The 25,056-nt window shown below is 39.8% G+C and overlaps 1 protein-coding gene across 1 annotated transcript in view; it reads right to left on the bottom strand.

Annotated features, from left to right (window-relative positions):
- Positions 1 to 11,448: 11,448 nt before the first annotated feature.
- Positions 11,449 to 25,056, bottom strand: part of gpc1b (glypican 1b) — a 64,670-nt gene continuing 51,062 nt past the window's right edge. The window contains exons 6-11 of the mRNA XM_023405400.2: positions 20,448 to 20,613; positions 20,152 to 20,282; positions 17,090 to 17,218; positions 16,636 to 16,769; positions 15,556 to 15,731; positions 11,449 to 15,103 (exon numbers count right to left, since the gene is read on the bottom strand). Of these exons, the coding sequence (XP_023261168.1) occupies positions 14,895 to 15,103; positions 15,556 to 15,731; positions 16,636 to 16,769; positions 17,090 to 17,218; positions 20,152 to 20,282; positions 20,448 to 20,613 (945 nt within the window). The 3' untranslated portion in view covers positions 11,449 to 14,894. The remainder of the gene's footprint in view (positions 15,104 to 15,555; positions 15,732 to 16,635; positions 16,770 to 17,089; positions 17,219 to 20,151; positions 20,283 to 20,447; positions 20,614 to 25,056) is intronic.

Genomic DNA, 25,056 nt, shown 5'->3' with positions numbered 1-25,056 from the left:
TGTTGTAATTCAAAAACACACATCCATTTGTTGAGGAAGAGCAAACAAGTGCAGATTCACTGAACTCCTTTTCATATTTTTGACCAGTGAGGCTGGGATTTGCTCATCAGATTCAGTTTTTCAATGCAATAATTCAAGTTCAAAGACGCAAAATTCAAATTGTGTGATAAAAATGAATTTTATTAATGCAATTATTCAAGTTTAGCAATTCAAGATCAAATATAAATTATTCAAATTCAGAAATATGTGTCACTAATATTTATGCCCAAATTCCTTTGCCATATTCTGTCAACAAGACTGAAAGACTAGAAGTCCAAAGGCACAAGAGCAGCCCCAAGAGGCTCTAATAGTAAATACACACCAGAAAATTAAGAAACAACCACACCATGAGTGGGACAAAAACTGTAAAGTTTGGTCAGAGAAAAGGCCACTTTGTATGAGTATTTGCTGGACAATTATCTTTAAGTATGTTTTGGTCTGGAAAGTTAACAGAGTGACAATACCTCCTCTTGAGTCCATCCTCGAGTGCAAAGCTGGTCTGTACTGCCTTGGGCTGTGAAAGGCAGCACTAACCTGTATTGGCCCACATGCCTGAAAAATAGAAGCATACATGTAGTTCATAGTTTAAACTCCATTCCCACCTTCGCACAACCCATACAGTTATTTATACAGTTAGTTAGTTAGTGAGTTTAGTCTAAGAACAGGATTCCCCAAAACACCTCTCTACAGATAGCAACATGTAACCATAGCCTGCAACTCAAATTCATACATAGCCCATGAAAACATTTTTGGGACCAAAATGTAATAAATGCTTAATGTTGTTTTTGCATTTCAAGAGAAAAAGGATGGCTCATTTTCTCCCAAGAAATCCTGCATCATATTTCAACCTTCTTTATTTGTATTTTTATCAAAATATATTAAAAAGTACTGTATTACTCAATGTGGCTCAGTGGATACGAGAAATTGCTAAAATTGTGATGCATTAACTCAACAAACTGTATGAAAACGTGTTGAAGTTTTAAACAAAATATGAATAAATAGCAGGGAAAGGTATTTTACAGCTCCCATCTGATTCATTTTGAAAATTCACAAAGCTTTCCTAAACTACAGGATTTAACATTTAACAAGTTCAAGCACAAAAACACACCGACTTCTTTTTATTGGTAACAGATGACACCATGAAGATGACACCACGTTTCCTGGTCTGACTCCCCCAATAAGTATCTTACATTACTACATACACATTGTTAAAGACATACAACAAATCTGTGAACACAAAAGCTCCATAAGATGTCAAGGCTGAAACTACTATCAAAAAACTGTTAATGTATTTAGAGTGCTTTCCTTCATGATGTCAACAGACTATATCAGTGTTCAGCAAATAGCAGGTTGTGGGTCTCGAATAACAACCACATCTTTCATTCAGCCATAAAGTTTTTTATGTTGTGTGGACAGCATGTCATTTACATCTCCAGTCTCATGGTGGAACATAAAAGCTACATTCGCATACATTATATTTGACTCATTCTTTGACAAATAACATAGTAAGCCTCTGTATCTGTTAGTCCTTTACAAACAGGAAAAATGACATCTGGCGTCACATACAACACTAAAACAAACAGTTATTCTTAAACAAATGAATAGCTCTCCCCCATTGGACAATGCTGTAAAAACTGGCCTGTGGTTTAACCTAATTACTTACCCCTAGTAAGGCCCCCCTCTACTCTAAAATACATTAGGTTACGTTAGGTTACTTTACTTGTACCCATAGGTAAATCTGTTGTTAGCTAACTTGAATGTTAAACCGTCAATGGGCAGAATGATGTAGGAGTAGAGTTTGATACTAAAGAACTGTTTTCAGATTTACCTGCTAAAGCGGGAAAACTTCTTTGTGCTGACTTCAAATCTTACACAGTCATTCATGCTAGAATTTTTGTTGCTTTGTAGATTTCAGAACTCTTTTGATAATGTAAATCATGAACTCTTTACCCTCAAACTACTGAGATCTGGCTTTGGTAGGAAATTTTATAAAGCTGTGAAAGCTCTCGATTGAATCCCAGTTGCATGTGTGCAAAGTAATAACTAACATAGGTTGGCTGAAGTTAAGCAGCAGGTGTTATTGTATAGTTCTTCTGGCAGACACTGAGCAGGATCTTCAAAGTAAATATTGTACATGACTGGTGTAGTGAATGTCAACAAAGATAAATAGAAATAATGTATCAAAGAGAAAAGGTGATACTTAAACTTACTGTGTTTCATATTGGTTCAGTTCTTTTGTCGTACTCAGACAGTTACAAATATTTAGGTTTTACCTTAAATGACCATCTTACTTTTGAAACAGGAATATGAATCCTGTCATACTCTGCTGGCAAATTGCTCTGGGGGCCGTTCTTAATTAGGTTAAGTTTTGTAAAAAATCTTGATTACAATATGTGCATGCAACGGTTTAAATTTTGAGTCTGTCCAAAGAGGGATGAAGTGCAAAACTGTGTGCTGTGTTTTGCTTTTTGGGTTTGTAGAAAATGGTCCAAAACTGTGCATATGTGATGATATAGGATGGGAGTCATGTGAAGTTATGCAAAAGCATAACTGTGACAGTGTAATAGATTAATTAAAATGTCTGACAATAGATTTTTATTGTCAACAGGCAAGTGAACATTTAGAGTTGATCTATATAAATAAAACAATGAAAAAGATACTAAAAAAATAATACTATACTACTACTACTGTCCACCAAACTCTTACTGGACAGGATGTGCAAAAAGTATTGATTAGGGGATGTGCAAAGGATCACAGTAAGGACAATATCTGTTACGTGCAGGGATAATACCTCATGGTGTTACTGTAATGAGTAGGAGACATATGGACATACTGTAAAACACATAACCAATATAGGCAGTGGTACATCTGTGGTATAATATTCGTTATTATGAATCCGCAGTATGAATGTGTATACACTGTGGCTCTGATATAATCACAGTGGTATAGACAAGTGGGGCAGAGAGGAGAAAGACAGCTGAGGGGAAGAAGCAGATCCTGAAGCCGCTGGTTCTGGAACAAAGATACCAGATGCAAACAGTCTCTTTGTCTTACTTGTAAACGTGAATTTTTGAATGTTACTCACCTAGACCCTCTTCCTTGTGTCTGTACACTCTCTGGTGTTGGAAGGATAGGCGGGGAGAGGGGTCTGTACCTCAAGTCCTGATAAAGACAGATGTTTGCTGAAATCTCCTCAGAGATGTAAAGGCCTGGTGAACTTTAAATCCTGCCTGATATCTTAACAGTGATGTAAAGTGGTTCCAGTACGGTGAACCGATCGACGCGTATTCGAAGTTACTTAAATAACTAGCTGGGCAACAGCTGACAGGAACAGGCTCAATTCTGCTAAACCGCTGAGACGGAGATCCTGTCGACAACATCAATATCATACATTTCTGCCACTTGAAATGTTTGTCAGTACGGTTTGTCATTAGTTGCACTTATGATACGTTTCGCTTAAGAGCCAACATTAGATGTTCCTCGATCACCAGTCTAAAAGTAAAGTTGCCAGTTCTGCATCAAACCACGTCTCTTTACTCGCCAAGAGCTGCCTCCAGCGGTGGAAAGCCACACCGAGATTTACTCGCGTTTTGCTTCTTTTCTTTGCCGTTGAACATGGTTTGTTGTCGGGAGCGGTCCTTAGAGATGGAGATATAGATCGCTTTCAAGAACTTCAGCTATCTCTGTTTTTATGTGGTGCTAGTAGCATTACTTCAAGCTCTGGAAGAAGCTTTTCTTCTTCGTGGGTCTGAAGGGAAGACTAGACGCTACCCTGACTCACACAGCATCTAGTGTCACAAAGTGGTATTACAACACAGGACTCGGGACTAGCTGGTTAGTTTACTAATTTCAGTAGATATAGGTCTTGGTCATAACACTGTTGATAGTGTTAGTTCCTTCTTTGAACATTTTAAACTAAAATTCTTGCCAAATCTTGCGAATTGCACCCGTAAGGGTTGGTTCCTCCTAATTAAAGTATTTATGTCCTCATTTTGCTCCAAGACATACAGATAAAGGTAGTTTTGGTTTGATTTGAACAGGTTTAGAGGCACCTATTGCTTAAATTCATGCCAAAAATGTGTGACTTCAGTTGTGCTGCACACAGCAATGAAAAATTGTACTTTAAAAATTTAACAAGCCTTCTCAGAAAAAATATACATGATTTGGTTTTGACAGTTATTTCTTCAGATATTAGTATATATTAGTTTAGTTACTACTTTAAATACTCATATTCATATATTTTAGTTCATTAGTGTTTATAATAATATCTTTTATTAATGCAGAGAAATTCCAACAATTCTGTCCATACAATTCAAGTTGGAGCTGCTTTACTCGGCATCCTCAGAGTGCCTGTCTCTTAAAATCAAATTAATTTCATTATCTGAGACCAACTCAGTTTAATTAAAGTTCTGTTTGTTTTGCTTTGTGATTTTGCATAGTCCCTTCTTATTAATTGCTCTGCCAGCTGAGTGTTGTAGTTTATGATTGCATTTTGGTCTTTAAATTTTTGGTTTTCCAATTTGTGATTTTATTCTGAACCAGAAGGTCACAAAATTCTAATTAAAAAGATGGACCTTAGCTTCTATTATACTACATTGACAAAAATGCACACGTCAGAAACAAATGCCCGGTCTGTATACGATACATTCAGAAACACACACAAAGACACACAAGTGGTGTCAATGGTGCACAAAATGATGATAACTTTGACAGGAGAAAAGAACAAAAGGATTCATAAAAAGATGCAGAAGCCATCAATAAACGTCATAACAGCCATGCTCAAAGCTTTTTGCTTGGAGGATTGAACGTGTAAAATTATACTTGGCCATGGGACAACAATGCACTTGGACATTTATTATTTAGATAATGACCTCATTTAACACATGCACACATCTACACAACAGTTATGCAGCCAGCACACATGCAAACAAACAATAGCGCTGAGTTAACACAATGACCTTCTGATATTAACATTGACCTTTGAAAGCAATCTCTCCTCCCAGCATGCATCATCAGATCAATAAACATTGGTGCCAGGTGATGCTCAGAGCATTATCGGCCTGTTGCAGGCTCAGTGATATGGCACACACGCACACACACACATACACACACACACACACACACACACACACACACACACACACACACACACACACATATTCATACACACACAAAAATGCAACAAAGCCCATGTCAAATGCTAAATGTCAAAAGAATGTGTGTTATGGCAGTAATTATCATTGTAGTACACACTTTCAAAACACACTATCACTCAGCATTGACTTGTTGACCGTTACTAATTGTCAATCAGTGTTTTGTTTTATGTGTTTAAAAGCAATGAGTACAAGTGAGAAAAGCAATTAACAGTTCCCAATCCCATCTTTCACTCATTTTCACAACACTTTCCTCCGTTTCCCTTTTCCTCTTTCTCATTTTGCCCTCTCATTTTTAGTCTACACTACTACCACATAAATGCAGGTGGCTCAGCCATGTCTCTGCTCTTGGTTCAACCTCCTTATCCAATCAGAAGCAGACCCCATTACCACACAGTTTCCTAGTCAATGATTTCTCATTTAGACCACACTCCCCAGATCCTCAGCTTATTGAGAGCTTGATGGATGACCTGTCGAATATGCACATTGTGTGTGTGTGTGTGTGTGTGTGTGTGTGTGTGTGTGTGTGTGTGTGTGTGTGTGTGTGTGTGGCTTACCCATCCCATGTGAGGACACAAGACAGGTGGAATGAGAAACTAGATTTAAAATGCCTTCGGGTTGAAGTCCCCCAGCTCTTCCATTCCTAAAAAGTTTAAATCTTTCCCTGTGACAGCATCTTTATCACGTGCTCATTTTTGTAAGGTTGAAAGAGACTGTTCTAATAATTTCTAAACAAATAATCATTTCCAGTACATATTTATTGTATACTAACAGTGAAAACAGTAATCTATATAATCTATATACATAACATACTGAATACATTTAGTATGTACTGAGGTACAGAATTGTGACATAGCTAGAGACCCCAAAATAAGCTCTGCCTTTATACAGCTGAGCTCCCTTTGCTAAAACGTTGTTGAACACTATTTCAAAGTCATATACATTTTCAGCCATTTTCTGGAATATAATATCAAATATAATGTGCTACACTATATTAATAGGGAGTGGAAGTTGGCTTCTATCTGGTTAAATGGTAGGCATGAAGACAGCAGGATGAATATCAAATTCCAAATTAACTGTAATAAAGTTTATCATACTCTGTAGAGACATAATAAATCCTGTAATTACCTTGAAACTGACGTGGAATTCACTGAAAATGCTGTGTACGCCACAGAGACCACAAGAAGCATAACTAAGCGTCACAGAGGTCAAGTCATTTCCAAGGTTCTTTAATTGCAGAAACTTTCACATTATGAAATGTTATCGTCACTTCACTGTTTGCATCTGCTTCTCGCAAATATGTCATAATGAAGCACAACTAAAGTGAAACACATGTGGTATCTCATTTCAATTCATAATAGCATAGTCCTGAGCTCCAGTCACTTCCAACTGAACTCCAGGACCAACACAACAACTGAGAAGGTCAGAGGTCAGGGGTCATTATGGATCGTTTCAGGTCATAGAAGATGGGTAAAGTCCCATGGGTTGCTCAAATGTCAGCTGGATTCATCAAGTGTCATTAGGATTCGGTCCAAGCTGCTGGAAAAGTGTGTTGACACTGTAGCATTTGTGTTAATTACAGTACATATTTGTGTTTCTTTTTTTTTTTTTTTCCTTGTGTGCACAGCGTGAGGAAGGAATGGCTGTTGGTAGAGCTTTGCCATTTCCCAGCACAGAGTGAAAACACATCCTGTGGTGCACCACAGCACTTGATTTACTGCTGTGCTCAGCTATGTGATGAAGCCACAGCGCCACCCAGCGATGGAGACATGCCACTGCAGATGAACATGGCTGCATACAATGGAGGAAACCAAGAGGCTGATGCTCCAGGAAGATGTCCAAACTTTGAGGTCAGTTTTGACTTTCTTTATACTTGTTTGTTAAAGTCAATGCAGTTTGCTGATGTTGACGACTGCATGGAAACTCTTCAACTAAGAAATCAATTTTAATGCATTTTTAGTGTGGGAAGTAAATAATCATTTATTGTGTCATCAGCATTGCCTCACTCGAAGCGATAGAAAATATATTTTCCTGTCAATTTGTGTATATCATTTTCTTTAAATTTACTTTTAAAATGTGTCTGCCATTCAAACAAGTCGATCAAGTGTTTCTTTGTTTACCCCTTGCAATTAGTTTTTCATTTATGTTTCTTCATCCGACTCATACAACATGCTATTTTCTCATTGTTGTCTCTAATTTCCAGTTTTAATATCACAATATAACATTTTATCTTTTATCTTTTTAACAATGTTGAACAATTTGAACTCACAATAAAAGCTGCCTGAAACCTGAATGCGTGGGTTGTTGCTAAGATCCATATTTTCTCCCCATATCTCTCAGTGGTACTGACTCAGAACGACTACAGTGAAGTTTGTTGTGTGCAGTCTCTGTGCATGACAGGACCAGACATCAAATTGCACCAGCTCAAAGGAAAAAGGTCATGTGTATTGTTTGTGTATGTGGTCTGGCCAGATCTTTGTGATTATACGTGTTGGGACTTTAAAGTTATAGAGGCAGATAATGGTCTGAAATGTCACCCCGAAAATAATACAATTTGGTCTCATCACTTGAGAGAGAGACTCCCAATCACTCCTCTCTTAATGTCAGGGGTTATAGTCATTATTGTGTTGAAAATTGTTATGAATATGTATGTGGGTGAGTTCCTGTGTGAGTCTCTGTTCAGATATATTTTCCTCCAGTCTTTCAAAAACCAAGTGTTTTATAGAGTTGAGAAATCCCAACACTGTGAAGCTTAGCAGAATGTGTGAAGAGTCAACCATCCAAAAATACAACCATCCACTCCAAGACTGTGCCTAAATCAGATAAGGTAACATCTACCCCTGTTGGTGACAAGTAGGAACAGAATCCTGAAACGCAAAGTTATGGAAGTACGCAGGTCAAGGGATACTATTCATTCCTGCCCAGGCTTGTTTTGCTGTTGTTTTAATGAGCTTGCGTCTTAGCCTCATCTTGGACAAAAAATTGCAACCACTGATGGTTGCAAATCCGTCAGAGAGACATAGAAATCTTAGACTCTAAAATGTATCACTTTCTCTTTTTTTTTTTACTCTTTTTCCTTCCACTTCCGCCCTACAGTCTAATGTTGTTTGACCACCTACAGGATCCCATCAGAGTGTATTAAACCTCCAGGACAGCATGCACTGACGCTATAGATGTTCTGGTGTCCACGGCATATCCTTTAACTGTCTGCATATTCCACTGTTTATCTCAGGGTCAGTCTGGGGCAATACTGGGTGGAAAGCATGGAAATCAGCAATTAAAAGAAATCAGAACTTTAAGTATAAAGTGTGAAATTTGTGTGTCTAATATAATGTTTACAGTTTTCAAAAAAATATAAAAAAAAATAAAAATAAATGCAATACAGTTATGAGTTATTATGGACACCCAAATAAAAGTTCAGCCTCTGAAATATGTTATCCTCCTTTAAACAACAATTTAGCACCATGATAAAAAAAAAAAATTGTTTCACAAACCTTTTTCTACTTGTATCACTTCTAATGACCACACCCTGCATCACTGCATTACTGTTGCCCGAACACAGCGCTACACTGTAGTAATTCAGAATTTCAACCACTAGAGGTCGACAGACACAGGGCTTTACTGTCCGAGGCTGACGGGAGCTGTAGGCACTTTTCAGGAAGACTGAAAATGGAGACATAATAAATAGTCATAAATAGTCATAAGTAATAACTGGATCTCTCCTCTGACTCGCAGAGATGTTGATAATTTTTAACAAGGCCACTGCTACCGTTGCTGAATCAGAGACTCATCCCCAAGAACACAAGTGACACTAAGTTACGCCAGGGTCGGGCTACATTCAGAATATGCAAAACTAATATTACCATACTCCCTTTGTAACTGAGGCCTCCATTCAGTTGCAGTCGATTGTATCTGTTGGGTTATGATATTAATGTAAAGCAGAATTTGTCAGCAATTGCAGAAGTTGTCATTTATACATTTAAAGCAACAACTTTTCCATCATTCTCATCATTTCTATTTAATGTCATAAAGGCCCCATTACTCTCATCATTACGTGCATTTTGAGCCTTATTATTTTTCCTTGAAATGTAATGAAACCCTTTCCCCACTGGGTGGCAGTATGTGCACGTGTACTGTACAACCTGAGGTGGAAGTGTATCTGGGTGAGCTTTTGGTTATTTGACCCATCTCATATTCAGTCATCTGACAGAGGCAATGATGTGAAGCCCTTGATCTCGAATATAAGTACTGATGTAAAATTATATAACAACTCAGACAGCTCGATATCAGATAGAGAGAGAGAGAAAGAGAGAGAGATAGAGGGAGAGGGAGGGAGCGGGACGCTTTAGTTCAATTACAGTGCAGATCAAAGAGGGAGAAAAAGGTGAGAGAATATGTCTAATAACCCAAAAGGCAAAAGAGGAACACCGCGCATTTGCAACCATGTAGGGAAATTTAGTTGGAGAAAACTGCCTTTTTAGTATTTTTGTCTGCACGTCCAGACGTGACACTGATGTTAAAAATTACAGGGGATCTCTCTCTTTGAATTCATGACGTCAAAAACCTGCGAGCATTCTTTGGGTAATCCAAATTCAAATACACGAGATAAAGCAATTGAGGCAATAGGAGAACTACTCCAAATGCCATGTTTCACCAAACATTCACTTCCGGTAACGTAGCGTTCAAAGATTTGGTAGGTTTACCATGGCACCTGCTGCCGAAGAGAGAAGAAGAGAGGAATCCAATTTTCTCCAGATATTACACTTCTTTTGAACTAATTTGGCTACCCAATAAGTTGCCTTCATGCTGAAATGGAAATGTGGTTAAAATTTTATGCAGTGCGTCATTACCCTCTTTTCATTTCTGGGAATAACATATTTCAATGGATTTCATAAGGTATTAGGTGCACAATCCCGGTAGCATGTTACCGCCAGACATGATGGAGCCTGAAAGCAAAGGCAGTTCATGGTGTATTGAGCTGAGGAGATTTTTATTGACAAGTGTTTTGCCCTGTTGAGCTGATATTTCAAATACGGAGACCATGTAAGGTTGTGAGGCAGTCACTCATAAAAGCGCCGTGAACCAAAGGGCAAGCTGAAAGCCAAAAGGCTGAGAATAACTCTTGTGTATTTGTGCAGTTGTGTGGGCTGTGAGTAAGAGAGAAGGTGAAGAGCCTCAGACACAATCGATAGCCGGGTATGTGAGTCCGTCTCCCGGTATGTGTGTACAGAAGCAGCTGCTAAGGGGCCACGACTGCAGAAGGATGACTAATGATTTCAGTGAAATTAAATGTACTCCAATCACTTAGAATAAAATTGTCTCTCACTGAGTAGAAATATATTAATATTGATTAAAAAAAAAAAAAAGAAATAGAAAATGTGTGCTGGGATTGTTAAAATTATCTGGGCACAGTTGGAGTTTGTCTTTGAATCCCCATGTTGTGACACCAAACAGATGCTGGAGTGAACAAGGTCGACCTACAAGGACAGACTCTGTGTATTTTGGCACTGTTTAGAGGCAGAGAGGGTGGCAATTGAGATTTATTGTGACACATACTTTAATATTCATAATCTTGGTTAAATATTGCTGCCATGACCCAACTGTGAGGTGCATTTTCTCTCGTATAATTTGTAACCCGGTGAGAGAGGTGGAAAAATTGCTGCCACTGCTATACTAGAATCCACAAAGTTCTTTGCCTCTATACACATATTTGCAACACTTAGTATAAAACAGCGCTGTACATGAAGCGTGGCATTTCAAGCCTCCCATAGGATCATGGTCAAGTACACCTTGTTAAAACCATCCTGAGGGAGATGATCATTTCATTGTCTACACACAGAAACAAGACAAAGCACTTAGTGTGCTCTGAACATGTGGCAGTTTTTCCTGTGTGGCAACACCAGACAGCAGCTGTCACCTCTGACATCATCACTGAAGCACATTGGCCCTTTTTAGGTGGCAGTGTGCCCCACGCTGCGCTCCGAGAAACAACTCGGACAGATGGTATGCACAATTTTGAAGAAGAGCATACACTTCCTTTTCCTTAGAAACCTAGATATAATGGTTCTGAGTGTTGTTTGTGTGAGCTAAGTGGTTTGTGAATATAATTTAAAACCTTTTTAAAATCTGCCTGATGGAAGTATAAACCAACAACTGTTTGTCCTATTTTCTCTGTCAAACAAACAAACAAACAAACAAACACACACACACACACACACAGACACACACACAGGTAAAGAAACAGGGCACAGGCATGTTGAAAATCTTACAATGTATATAATTGACACAAGATTTCAGATACAACAGCAAATGAGACATTTGTATTTTTCGACCTCTTTCTGGCATCTATCTTCACCATAAGCACAAACTCTCCATAGATTTCTGGTAACAACAAAACCGAAGTAAATAAAAACAAGAAAATGAAAAGTACTTTTTTTTTTTTTTTCCTCATAAATTGGCACCATACAGAAATGCCTCCCATACTCAACACAGTGTAGAATAAAGCAGTTTTTAAATGGTTGGATAATCAGCTTTGCATTATTTTTTTTTGCCACCTAAAGTAATGAATGAGGGCAGGATTGTCAGCGTTCTGGACAGACCTTTCTCCTGCTTCCTCTCGCACTCAGGGGCTTTGAGTTTACACTGTTTCACCGTAGTTGAAGAAGAGACGTCTTGCTGGGCCATATCTATCTGCATACACACAACCCCAATCAATAGTCGTTCCTGGAAGGTGTTGACTCACGCATCGATTGACCATCTTGTGATGTCTTTGTGCAGACAATGCCATTTATTGGCCTCATAAAAGTGCAGGTTTTTATAAAAGGGAGGGAGGACTTGAGCAACAAATTAATGGGATCAAAAGGTGAAGGAGGAGAGAGGAGGGGTGGGGTGGGATGGTGGTAGGGATGGGAGGGGGGAGGGAGGGTTTGTGCAAATTTCAGCCCATGACATTGTGAGGCAGTCAATATAACTCAAGTTCTGAGTCTAAAGTCGCAAGTCGTCTTTGAATTGGAATGTCACCATCACAGTTGGAGTCATTTCTCATTCTTTACAGGGCATGTTGTGTACTTTCACATTCATATTGAGATTTTTCTAAAGGGTCACAAAAAGAGGACCCATGCGGTGCCCTTGCTAATTGTTCTTTGTTTAATATGTGTATTTTTTCCCCACTTGAACGTCTAATATCACTATATCTGTCTTTTTAAATCTCAGAATTGACCCCAACCTTATACAAAGTGTCAAAGGCAGTCACAGGCAGATTTCATAACCAGGGACTAAGAGATAGACACACACCCGCACATAAACGCGCATACACACAGAGCAACAAAGCAGTCATTAATAAAGCATGTCAAAAACTGAAAATACCATCAAAATAACCTGTCAAGTAACACGCATGACAACCACCTCACCCGTTTCCAGAGCGGTAATTAACCAAGTATCTAACAGATGTGCTTCTCAAACTTTGACAGAGCCTCAAACTACTTAATTGGATCTGCAGTATTACCAACCGTCAGGTGCATATAGATTTTTTTTTTCACAAAATGAATTATAGTGGATTGTCCCAGTGTACAACTGAAGCAATGATGTCCATTTGTGTCCTCCATATTCATTTCTCTGTCACATACAATACTGACAAGTAGAGATACCATCAATAGGGATTGTGAGTTATTACAGTAGTAGGTTGAAAATACCAGTTTGGAAAAATGAGCTATATTAATCTCCCATTGCTGTCAGTTGAATAGCACTCTAGCATATAATGTTAGTCCAATACATTTTTTTAATACATTTCATTTCTGTGGCATCCAGACAAGATTTATAAAGGCTCTATAGTCCGTCCCCTCTTTTGCTCAATCAATCAAAAGACAAGTACACACATTCACACGCAAACACAAAAACATGTACACACATGCAAGCACTGTCCCATCATCCTGCACACAGCGTTCTTAAACGAGAGCTTTGACATTTCTTTGAATTAAATGTGGTACATGTTTCCTCCCCAGCGAGCTTCTCATCAGGAAAAAGCCTCACACTGTGTTTCCACAACATTCCCACTAACGTTGACACGTAATGAACCACTGTGTCATTGTCATATTGCCTTGCCATCATGTAGAAGCATGAGGAACGCTTTAAAGGTCATAATAATTGATGAGCGGGGAGACGGGTAGAGGGAGTCGGGGGTGGGAAGAAAGAGGCACTGATATAGAAAAGTTGCAGAAAAATGGAAGGTAGATATGAATACACTATGACAGATGATGAAGGAATTAAGAGTTAAAGCATACAATGATCTGGCCATTATAAAATTGTGATACCTAATTGGCTATTTCCTCTAGAAAACAACAAAGAAGCAATCAGAAATATGTACACTGCTGTGTCTGCCATCGAAATAGTAGAACAATTCAAACACGGTGCACAGTGTGGGTTTGACTGTGATATGAATCATTGCTGCAATTAGACAAATACATATGACATTGCTGGTTGCAATTATGATGCTAATCACAGGAACACTGGGCCTTTGCAGGGAGCACACAAAATTATGCATGTTATATATTTTTGCTCTGCTGTGCACATAAAAGGAATACTGCAAAAAAAAAAAAAAAAAAAAAAAAAAAAAAGCGCTACATGACAGCAGTGTTTCTGCTTCTGTGTAAATTTCTGCTCTGCTACACGCTTCCAAAATCATGAACTGTCAATCCTTTGCTGTGAGGGCGATCTTAAACCGACACCCCCCCGCCCCCGCCGTCACCATTCCACATACAGTGCTCTATAGTGGGAAGCTGCTGTCATCTGAGACCTGGCCCGGCCTAGCATGTGTTTTGCTTACACCAGACTCTCGAGTTGATCCTACACTGCCAGCAGGGTTTGGAGAGAGAGAGGGAGATCTGCCCCGGCGGGGAGGGGTGGGGATGGCAGAGGGAATGTAGGGATGAGTGGATGGATGGAGTGGTGGATGGTGGGTCATGTTACTCCTACATTAGACGATCATGTCAGTGTGAATGTGATCACGGCTGTTATTACAGCTTAAATGGGAAAAAGTGCTGACGCGGAGTGCTCTCACCCACGTTGGGAGAAAGTGTGTGTACGTTTAATGATATTGTGAGGCTTGATGCATTAAGAGGTCTGGTGAGTCGTGATGTCCAGATTATCCTCCTGTAAAAGTCATGAATGTTATATTTCGTTGAAGTTTGTGTTCTTTTCCTATAAATATTGGATTCTATTGTGAGTTATTAATAAATAAATAAATTCTACTGAAAACATGTGCCGTTTCAAAGGAGTGGAATAAAATATGTCTATCCGAGTACCACTGCAAAGCCCCATTCTCCCTCTCCCTGTGGTGTCAACACCAACATACTGTTAGCAATATAGTCTTACACATGTCTTAGGTACAGATAGAATCTCAGAGAACCAAAACACCAGAAACAAAACATTAGAAGATGCGAAAAGACCAGCTCTAATGGTGTCATAATATAGCAGGAAATAAAAGACCAGAGCAGAACCAAAACATTTATGAATAGTCGTCATTCCATTTTGTTCTAATCCAAAACCATAACAAAGTCCGTCCAAGTGATTTTTTTTGTTGTTGTTTCCTTATACTTATTTAGTTTTGGCAAAGTAACTAACCCCCAAACTTCTCCTCCCTCCCATTTCAGACTCTCCCCAACCCCGTGTCCCAAACTCAGTCCCGGTTGGTAGATTCCCCCTCAATTATCGCCGGAGCAGCAAGATGAGCAGTGAAAGCAGGTAAATGGTGATGCAGGGGAGGTTCTGGTTGGCCGAGGCTTTCACCTTCTTGTTTTCAGGAGGGAAAGGGTAGCGTATTATTGGTCGTTCAGTGACGGGGTTGACAAGGCGTGGGTCCCGTGAACACATTTCTTCGGTGCACATGCCACTTCCCGAACCGCTGACATCATCACCTACAGACAGAGAGTCAGGACATGAGCTTAATGGTATGTACATACACACATTTAGAAACAGTGTGGCCTGTGTATTCATATAATTAATATATTAAATGTACCATCCTCATACATTATTTGCTTAACTACTAGCATGACATATGAGGTTGACTGCCAAGGTGCAAGTCCCAGAAAAAGGAAATTTTGTGTTACTTGTACTGTTACAAAATAGGACAAAAAAGCACTTTGATTCATGCAAAGCATTTTTTATACCTTCGTCTTTATTTCAAATGTACTACCTTTGCTTTTTGTGAGTGTTTGTATAAGATATAAGTGTTCTGCCTCCTCAAAAACAAAGTTGTTTATTCCCCTTAATCTAGAACTTGTTAAAAGCTTTGAATCATCAGTGAGTCATCTGATTTCTTGTGAATATTTTTTAGAAACTTGTGGGCTGTCATGGTAAAAGTACACACTGGTGTCCTGGAAGTCCACGTCCTGGCCATTGAGAGCATTCTTCAGGCGGTGCGTCATGATCTTCAGCTGCATTATCTGTTGGCGTATTGTCATGTCCGGCTTGGTGATGTCGATTTCCACTTCAGGGTTGTTGATCTGACTGGCCAGGCCATCACCCATCACCTCAGGAAGGTACCTGGCACACATGAACACTTGTTTAACACTACTGTGTTACTGTGAACTTTTTGCTGAACAGTTGTGATAGGATAATGGCACTTTGCATTTCCTACATTTCCCAGGATTCTGTCAGTTGGTTTTAAAGACATCATTATTTGGTGACCAGACTGAAAGTGATGGTAATGCATCTACTGTAAAATGCTGTTTCCACCCAACATTAAAAAAAAAAAAGAAGAAGAAGAGGATCAGACTGAGAGTAAATGAAACAGGACCACAAGCAGGAAACAACTAACATGTCATGAGATACAGTATGCTTACTTCTTGTTTTATGTTTTATGAAAAAAAGAAACACTGAAATGTAACTATGATGGGAAAAGAGGAGTTGCGAAGTCAGCAAAATGACCACAATAATATCAAAAGTTTGCTTACATTAGCTAACATTAGACATCATACACTACTGGTCATACCAAAACAAATAAGGCTGAAACAGCAGAATCACTGAGTGTTTTGAATTGAACATGGAAACGTTTTACTGCTTATGATTTCTTATTTCAAAACTTACTGAATCTTGCTTTGATATGAAGATTCATTACATGTATCGACACCATGTATCCATTGTGGGGGGTATATGGTGTTGATATTTGATGGCTGGGACTGCTGAACAGTTTGTAAAAAATAGGGATCACTTCAGCAACAACCCACAGTTCCCATTAGATAGATAGATAGATAGATAGATAGATAGATAGATAGATAAATAGATAGATAGATTAGTCCATTTCCTTTGGCTGAGGTGATTTCTAGCCAGATGGCAGTGGGAAATTATACTATGAATTCAACACCATCATTTTGGAAGATGGAATGTCCATTTTCTACTTTGATTTGTTTTTTGAAAATACATGTATTCATAGGTTTAAATGTCCTACCTGGCACGGTTCATGCCGTTCCAACACTTATCCTCGGCCCCCGTTCCGGTGGCCACTCTGTCACTGCAGAGCATACTCGGAAGAGAAACCCAGTATGACTGCAAGTCCCTCAGTCTCACAGTTACATCAGACACCTGAGGTGGGAGTTGAGCAGATTTGTGAGCTTTTATGCTTTGCCTAAAATCACAGCATAATGATGAGCATAATGAGCAAAAAAATCCCGCTTCCCCGATAACCAACTGCAATGCTTAGTCATCGGAGTCATTCATCCTTGCACGCATTCATTCTCATCTAATCACCCCATAGTGTAAAGGTGAAATGAACAGCAAAAAGGGGTTTAAGTGAACCAGGTTGAGCAATGGTTCCTACGTCATAGACCATCACTATGAATGGATCAGATTAGGCTGTCAGCATGCAATAACAAGAACACAGATTCGGTTGAATAAATACTTACCATTTTGTTCATTTTGTTGGAGCTGGCTTCCAGTCTGTCCTCCACTGTAACCCTCCCTCTTTTCATGGAGTCATCAACTCCTGTGCTGCTGGTTCCTCCCTCTCTGATGTTGCCACATGCCTGGAACAACTGGTGCAGGAGAAGGTGAAGAAAAGACAAAACAGAAATGGAGAGAGAAGATGCAGATGGGTGACAAATCTAAGGAAAAAAACCAACGTAAAGTGTATTAGTGATTTGTTGGGCCACTACAAGCGTCCAGGGCGGCTGCAGCTCCAGTGACCCTTGACATGACGAACACCATTCTTCCAAAATATATTCCCTCGTGACAGTCAATCCAAAGTCAACTGCAGGCAATCAGTTGGGTTGAGATCTGGTGACTGTGAAGGCCACAGCACATGATTCACATCATTCTGATCAAACCTTTTCGTGACCCAGTCCTGCCCTGTATGGAAGCATCTGTAGTCATTACATTTATCTACTCATGTATTCACATTTTCCTTTAAGATGTCACCTACCTGTACTTGAGAAGGTTAACAGAAGGGTTAAATGAGAAACCAGATCCAAGTGCTTCTAGTACAAGTAACTCGAACTGTAAGGCTTCACACAGGCTCTATAAACTTTACTTTCCTCCCATATGTAGGTCATACTCTGAATCTTTATTGGTGTTGGTGTTGACAAGAATGAAATCTGATGATGCTGAACCACCTCTCTGAATAGAATCCTATAATCTCATAATCAAACCGCATCAGCAAAACATTTGGTGTTTGTTAGACCAGCTATCTATCTATAGGTACACAAAGAATCTTTGAGCATATTAGAACACACAAATGTCTTACCTATGAAAACCGACAGTCACAAGTGGTGCTGGTTATTTGAATGACCCCATGAGTCAACCACAGAATCATTCAAGCAGAATGATTCACAGCTCAGAGAGTACTTCTTGTCCCTATGGGGCTTACATTTATAAATGGAGCCCTGGGAATACAGAGAGACTGCAGTCAATCTGTCATCCAATCTGATCTGCTTAGAGGAGCCTCAAGCCTTTGAACCTTCACATATAAGAATACAATGATCCCGTTTTAAGCTTTCAGTCATGTCTGTCAGAATAACATGTTGGTGTTGTGTGGTTCGCAGCAGATTGAATAATGAACATGAAAAACGTGGCATTGACTCTGCTACAGTTATATTTACACATACCTACTGCAGATTCTATTGTGTGTATCTGGTAGGTCTTTGTTTTTATGAGGGAAAGTACATAACTCAACATATGGCTTTTGATGTCAGCAGATTATGTAAATAAAGGATAATCTGTCCCCACACTTTGTCTACCATAATACTACACTATGAGCATCAATTGACTTCTGAGGGATCAACACAGCACTTTCCCCTAGAGATGAAGATCACAAGCTGAAGCTGTGTGTGATTACCATACTGAACCAGGTCAGAGGCGGCCCGCCAGACTATGGCTCACCTCAGGCCGCCAGGCTCCTTTAACAGCAAACCAGCACAGAAGAAGCTTTGTCTTTTCTCTCACCATCTACACAGTTTTCCACCTTCACCAAACTACTCAGTCAGATTTTCATGGCTGCCAGTGCCTTTTAAGGATCATATAAAACTGATGCTAAAACACCATTAAGCAGTGAAGTAAATGCTTGGCCCACAGACTCTGGCATGACTCACATCCCTCAGTTGAAATCAGGTATGTGGGGCTTTGTAACAGCATTAATTTAGTTGCAGGATAGGTGTTAATTGTAAGAACAAGTAGGGGCAATGAGGTAGCATGTTGAGCAGAGACCCAGGGTCAAGCCCGCATGTTGTTTGAGTCAGAACCGAGATAAATGATTGTGTATTATATTATATTAGGTAGCACAGTGGCATTTCCTGAGACAGTACAGATTTTTTTTACTTCTTTCCTTCTATTCTTAAAAGTTTATCGAATGATATAAATATTTTAAAGCCCCAGCAATCCAAATTTTTAGTATTTCTCCTTAACATTAAATATTCATAACTAAATAAGCAACAACCAGCTAATCTGCTTCATCAGGACTGTGTGGGTGTGCTTTAAATACATCAACTTGACGTTTGTCTACAAATAATCCTATAACTGTCAACATTGCTAAATCCTGATCACATTAAGTTTTTCTGAGCCCCACACACACTCCAAACCACTGTTGTATACCCTTGCCCTGATCTATTGCAGAGGTTTAAACTATGTCTAATGAATTCAGTTTGCCACAGTTGGATGAAGTTCTTCTCACATCCCAAGGAAGATTAAAGCAAAGAGCATGTACCCGTTCACAGCAGACAGTGGGATTTTCAATAAATTCGCAAACATGTTTTCACTTTGTCATTGTGTAGATTAATGATTAAAAATTGCAATTTTATCCATTTATATCAATTACATCTTCAATACAACAAAGTGTACCAAAAGTGAAGGGGTCTGAATACTTTCTGAAGCTACTGTATAGTGCCAACCATTTTATGGATATAAGTTTGTCAATTTGGCTTTCATTGACTTCCCTCAAGAAAAAGATACACATAGATTTAAGTCTAACTAGAGATGTGAAATGTCATTAGGACCTATAGCCATGGACTGGCTGACAGATGTTCTTACCTGTAGCCAGTCACCCCTTCTTTAGTTTGCAGATAACATCTGTTTAGCTTTTGACCTAATATAATGAAACCATTGTCTACATTGGGTAGTCGTGAAGCCATGACAAGAAAAACACTAATACGACCTAATTTGTAACAATCCCCTTATTTAAAATGACATGCATTCTGTTCCTCACCGATGGAGGGTCCTCCTCCATTGGTCAATGATTAAAATTCAGGCACAGAGTGAACTGCTTTAATAATCAAGGAAATATGTGATTTGATTGGGATTTGATTGAATATCAGGGATATTCAGTGTCTGTGATGGCGCCGACACATTGTGGTTTAGCTCACTATATCATTTGATGTATTTTTTATGAGCTCTTCATTGTATTCTGTGCAGTAAAACGAGTTTGTATACTTCAGCTGTGTATATCTGTAAGTATGTATGCACCACTGTGTGTTCTGACCTTGCTGTTGATGGTCTGTAAATTATCGCTCATGGTCAACATGGCTTCTGATATGCGATTGGGAAGGGAGAGGACCACGCTATCCACACCAGATGGGTCATCAAAGCGATCAGCCACCTGCATCATTGTCTCTACAAAGACAGGAGGTACAGTTACCATGAAGAACGTTTCATATGCATGAAGTTGGTTCAGCTGTATTCACAGCACAAAGTAACACCATGTGTCGGGTGAACCTCTGAGCAGACATGAGGCTGAATTGGATTCATGTGTGAATGTTTGTGTGATGTGCTACCCACCCGCCAAATGCCTCCACTCGGTGTTGAGGTCAGCTTGGTTGGCCAGACAACCCTTCATGACATTGCTGCAGTAGTTGGCACAAGGTCTGGCGGAGGCCATGCCCCGGCAGTGGGGACAGTAAGTCATCCTCATCATGGCTCGCATACACTCCTGGCTCAGCTGCACCTGGGGTAGGGCACAGACAAAAATAAGCATACACCACCTGGATGAAAAATTACTGTTTAGTCAAGCATATATGATCTAAGAGTCCAAAAGAAAAAACTGATAGCAGCTGTTGATAAGACTGTACATTTGACTGTATAAACTGTGAAAAGCCCTGCTATTACTGTACAGGAGAATTAAATATATGTTAAACAAAAGTGCTCAGATTTATTAAGATGTAAAGATGTAAATTTCTTTAGCCAGACAATGACAGTCGCAGAACTGTGGGAGGTCACCTCCCATGGTGACCTTTTTTTTTAGTTTGCACCAGACTTTCATTCAGCACAGTTTCCTTGGAAACCACTTTGGGAGAATTCGCTTTTTGTTTCACATGCGATGAAAAGGCCCTGACATTCATACAAGTATTCTCAGTCCTTCACTCCATCCTTCCTGCCTCCTCCATTTCCCTCTCTATCCCACAACGCTGCTCCCTCTGGAAAGGGCCTTCGTGCGTGAAAAGTGAAACTGGGTTAATACCAGTAAGCTCTGTTCACAAGAGAGTACAGCTATGCATGCAAAACCTCAGGAAGTGTGTGTGTGTGTGAGAGAGAGGGAGGGAGCGCACGCGCGCGAGAGAGAGAGAGAGAGAGAGAGAGAGAGAGAGAGAGAGAGAGAGAGAGAGAGAGAGAGAGAGAGAGCGATGGAACGAGCCCAGCTACGCATACAAAGCTCCTCTAAGCTGACATCTGGGCCAGCCTGATGCTTTTCCTGGAAACTGTTCTTCCAACAGCAAAGTCACAGTTAAAACCAGGTTTTAACAAATATACACTGGAAATGGGGCAACAATAGGGATCAGGTGGGAAAACAACATTCTACAGTCCTGTCATGCGTTTAGGACAGCTTCCGGTCTCAATGAAGAAAGATCATCTTCAGGCAGACATTGAATTCTCAGGACAGTGGACTATGGCCTTGTCCCCTGATGAATGTAATCTGCATCAACAAAGGTAGCTCCTCTGTAACACTTTTCTTTCATGGTGTAATTCTGTGTGCAGTGTATAGTTCTTTTCATAGTTTCTTTTGTGTCTTTTGTCTCTCACACTTTATGTACTTTCTGTCATCAGTTCTCTAATGTTGAAAATATTGTTTTCTAGTCTCTTTTTTTCTTAACTGTATTCAATGATTATTTATGGTTATATAGCATCAACTCAATATCCCCACAAGGATCATTAAAATTTAATCTAATTATATTTGATCTACATAAGGCAAAAGTAGTTTAGTAAAAGTAGTTTTGACACTGTTTCAACTTTAAACTAAATCCTAAACCACATTAAAAAAAATACATAATGAGCCTAAATTAGTAAATCTATCTCTGATGTATAAGAGAGATCAATCGAATTTGGTAATTATTGCCAGTTGCACAAGGAGGACAGCATGAAGTGAAATAAGTGACACAGAACAGCAATAACCACATTCCCAGGCTTAATCTCAAGTCTTATGAGACATGAGTCAGATCTTGCCCTCCTTTTCTCCCCTCCTCCCATGCTTACCCCACCACTCATTAGCTAGGGATGAGTCAGACGAATGCTTTTTTGGTGAGAGAGAGAGGAGTGAGGGAGGGGAGTGTGCAGAGATGAGTGGAGAGAATGCCTGAAAATGAGAGAGATGGTGGGATGTTTAAAAAAAAAAAAACCTTAGAGATCCACCAAGGGGTGTTGGCAGGGGAGTGAAAAAATGAAATACTTATTAAGGAGAGACAGTCATTAATCTAGTTCCTGTTACATCATCCATACAGTATTAATACTGGGAATCCCAGGCCAGGCCCAACAGACATGACACAGTGTGTAACTGCTCTGTGGTGCTGGTTGATGTTAACAATTTCCTCAGTAACCTTGGAGCTGTGGTGCACCAGGCACTGTGAAGGAGGGGCTGTCAAATTAGAACCAGTAAAAAGACTCATAGTCTCTGGACTGCAACTAAGGATTGATTTCATTATGGATCAATTTGTTTTGTTTTTTTATTATTATTATTTTTCAATTTATGAAAAAAATGCGATTAAATCTTACAATTAAAGTGTTAAAAACATAGTGAAAAAATGCCCATCACCATATCCTCCCAGAGTACAAGGAGATATCTTTAAATTGCTTGTTTTGTCCACCCAATAGTCCGAAACCACGAGACAATTCATGTACGGATACATACAACAGAAAAAAACTGCTACTCCTCACTTTTTACCTTTCAATGTTTAATCGCTCATCAAAATCCTTGATCACAAGTTTTATTTCGATCAACTCTAAATAGATCAACATATCAGCACTAATAAAGACAGAATGCATCTTCACACTTTCACACACTCACACACACTACACTCACTCTGACCTACTTCAAATCATCTCTGTACAGGCCTATCAGGAGATATCAAGAGAAAGTTTTAGGCTTGAATTTCTCTCTTTGATGTTTACACATGTGGCTCTTTGACATGACTGTGTTACATTTTAAACACCTATACCCTCACTTGTCCTCATTTCACCTACACAATATGCTTCCCATACCTGTCAGTTCCTTTTATATTGCCTGCGATCAAGCTTGACTCTCTCTCTCTCTCTCTCTCTCTCGCTGCTTGTCTTTCCTATGTAATTAGTAAGGATATATGAGCAACCTCTCCCCCTTGTGTTATAGAGCGAGCTCATCCAGACTCCTTGCCTCCAGAGTGAGCTATGTGGCGCGTGGCCTACTTCCTCCACTCCTCCACCCGAGGGAATAAAACAGTCCGGAAAAAAGTTAAGGACACAGCAACTGGTGCAGCTTGGAGCGAAGCAAGGGAGGAATAAATACTGTACCAGAAAGAAAGACTGCATCTCACTTCTGAGATCTCCTTCCCTCTCAAATAATTATTCAGTTTTCCACGCATCTCGGTCTCCCTCTGCTCTGCTTTGCTCTATTCCCAGCCTCCTTTCAGGATACTATTTCATCACGTTTCACTACATCTCCTATTTTTCATAGCTAATCAAACTAATACATAGCAGGGATTCATGTTATGCTTATTCTAAGTTGGCAGCAAACACAGACTTCCGCAGAAGACATTTGGAGCACACACATATGCAGGGAGAACTGCGTCTTATTCTCCCCTGCTTTGCACTCGAGCAGTGTAATAGCTCCCGGAGCAGTGTGAAGTAAACATCTTCAGTCACAGGGCCCCTTTAAGTGGCAATAGATAGCTATAAATAGGAGAGGTTGTCTCATTAGGGCCCAATCAATCGAAGATAAAATTACAGAGGAAAGGAGGGGAAAGCTAAGATCCAAATTAGTGTACGAAGCTATTCACACTAAAAAGGAGACAAAGGCCAGCACAGGGCACAGCTCTGGGAAATATCAACAGACATGATGGAGTACAATTTACTGAGAGAGGAAGGAGAATGAAGGATAGAGAGACCAGTAAGAGGGGGATAAGAGAGGATGCTGGAGTTCGTCACAGTCTTTTTATTATCTTCCTCTCTCTTTTTTTTTCACCGTCTCATTTGTTCCCAGCACAAGGCCGTTCTGATCTGCGCAAGTACAGCACAAGGCTGATTGTGTGCAGGCGAAGACAGCGACACAGTCTGACACACAAATTATGAATTCGAAATTGCATATGAAATTGAACAGTTGGTTGAAGCCTGTACTTTGTTTACTCAAATTGTATCAAACCAGCTTTGACATGGATGATTCAAAGAAAGAAAGGCAGTACAGTTCAATGGACCGAGCTTGGAAATTCCCTTTTGCAGAGATTGACCAAGTGTGTCCATAGTGACTGTTCTTGAATTGCGGTGTTCTCTTGCCTTCCCACTTAAGACTTTTGATGAGTGTTTGTAAATAGGGCAGAATGCAGTCCATGACCTAATTCAGAGTGGCAGTGGCTCCAGTGCCCTGGCATTAGCGCTGGGATGACATTTTGTAATTTTGTAAAAGCTGCGCTAATTATTTACACATTTTCCCCAGCCAGCCTAGTTTAATGAACTCATCGCTCACTATCCCTCAGCACAAACACAACGACATCAGGCGGGAAATGTGTATTAAGAAGTAGCCACACTGGGGAAATGTTCATCACCGTTGGAGGGTAATGATGTTATGACGACGTGTGTGTGTGGAACTGTGTGTGTGTTTCTACACCTTGAGGCACTTGTGCGCTCGCGTACTCCAGTGTGTACATGAATGTTTGCCTAACAGAGATGCTTATCAGTTTAGCATCTTGCTGGCAGAGCTCATGCAGGAGTCCTAACCCACTCTGACTGGCCCAGGGGGTACGCCCATGTGTCACAAATCCTGAATGGCAATTTCGACATAGCGTGCTGCCCATGCTAATTCCGATCCGTCGTCCCCTGTTTGCTCGCGTCTAAGTTAAGCAGTAAATGTCATGTCTCTGGCTATGTTAGGCTAGTTGCATTAGTGCCATAGCTCCAGGTCATGGAGTTTTAACTGCCACTGTCATGC

Source organism: Seriola lalandi, unplaced genomic scaffold (genome assembly GCF_002814215.2).
Source record: "Seriola lalandi dorsalis isolate HSWRI2012SDOR001 ecotype SW California unplaced genomic scaffold, Sedor1 jcf7180002054277, whole genome shotgun sequence".
NCBI lineage: Eukaryota > Metazoa > Chordata > Actinopteri > Carangiformes > Carangidae > Seriola > Seriola lalandi.
The sequence above is the reverse complement of the archived record's forward strand: the minus strand, read 5'-3'. Positions and strand labels throughout refer to the sequence as shown.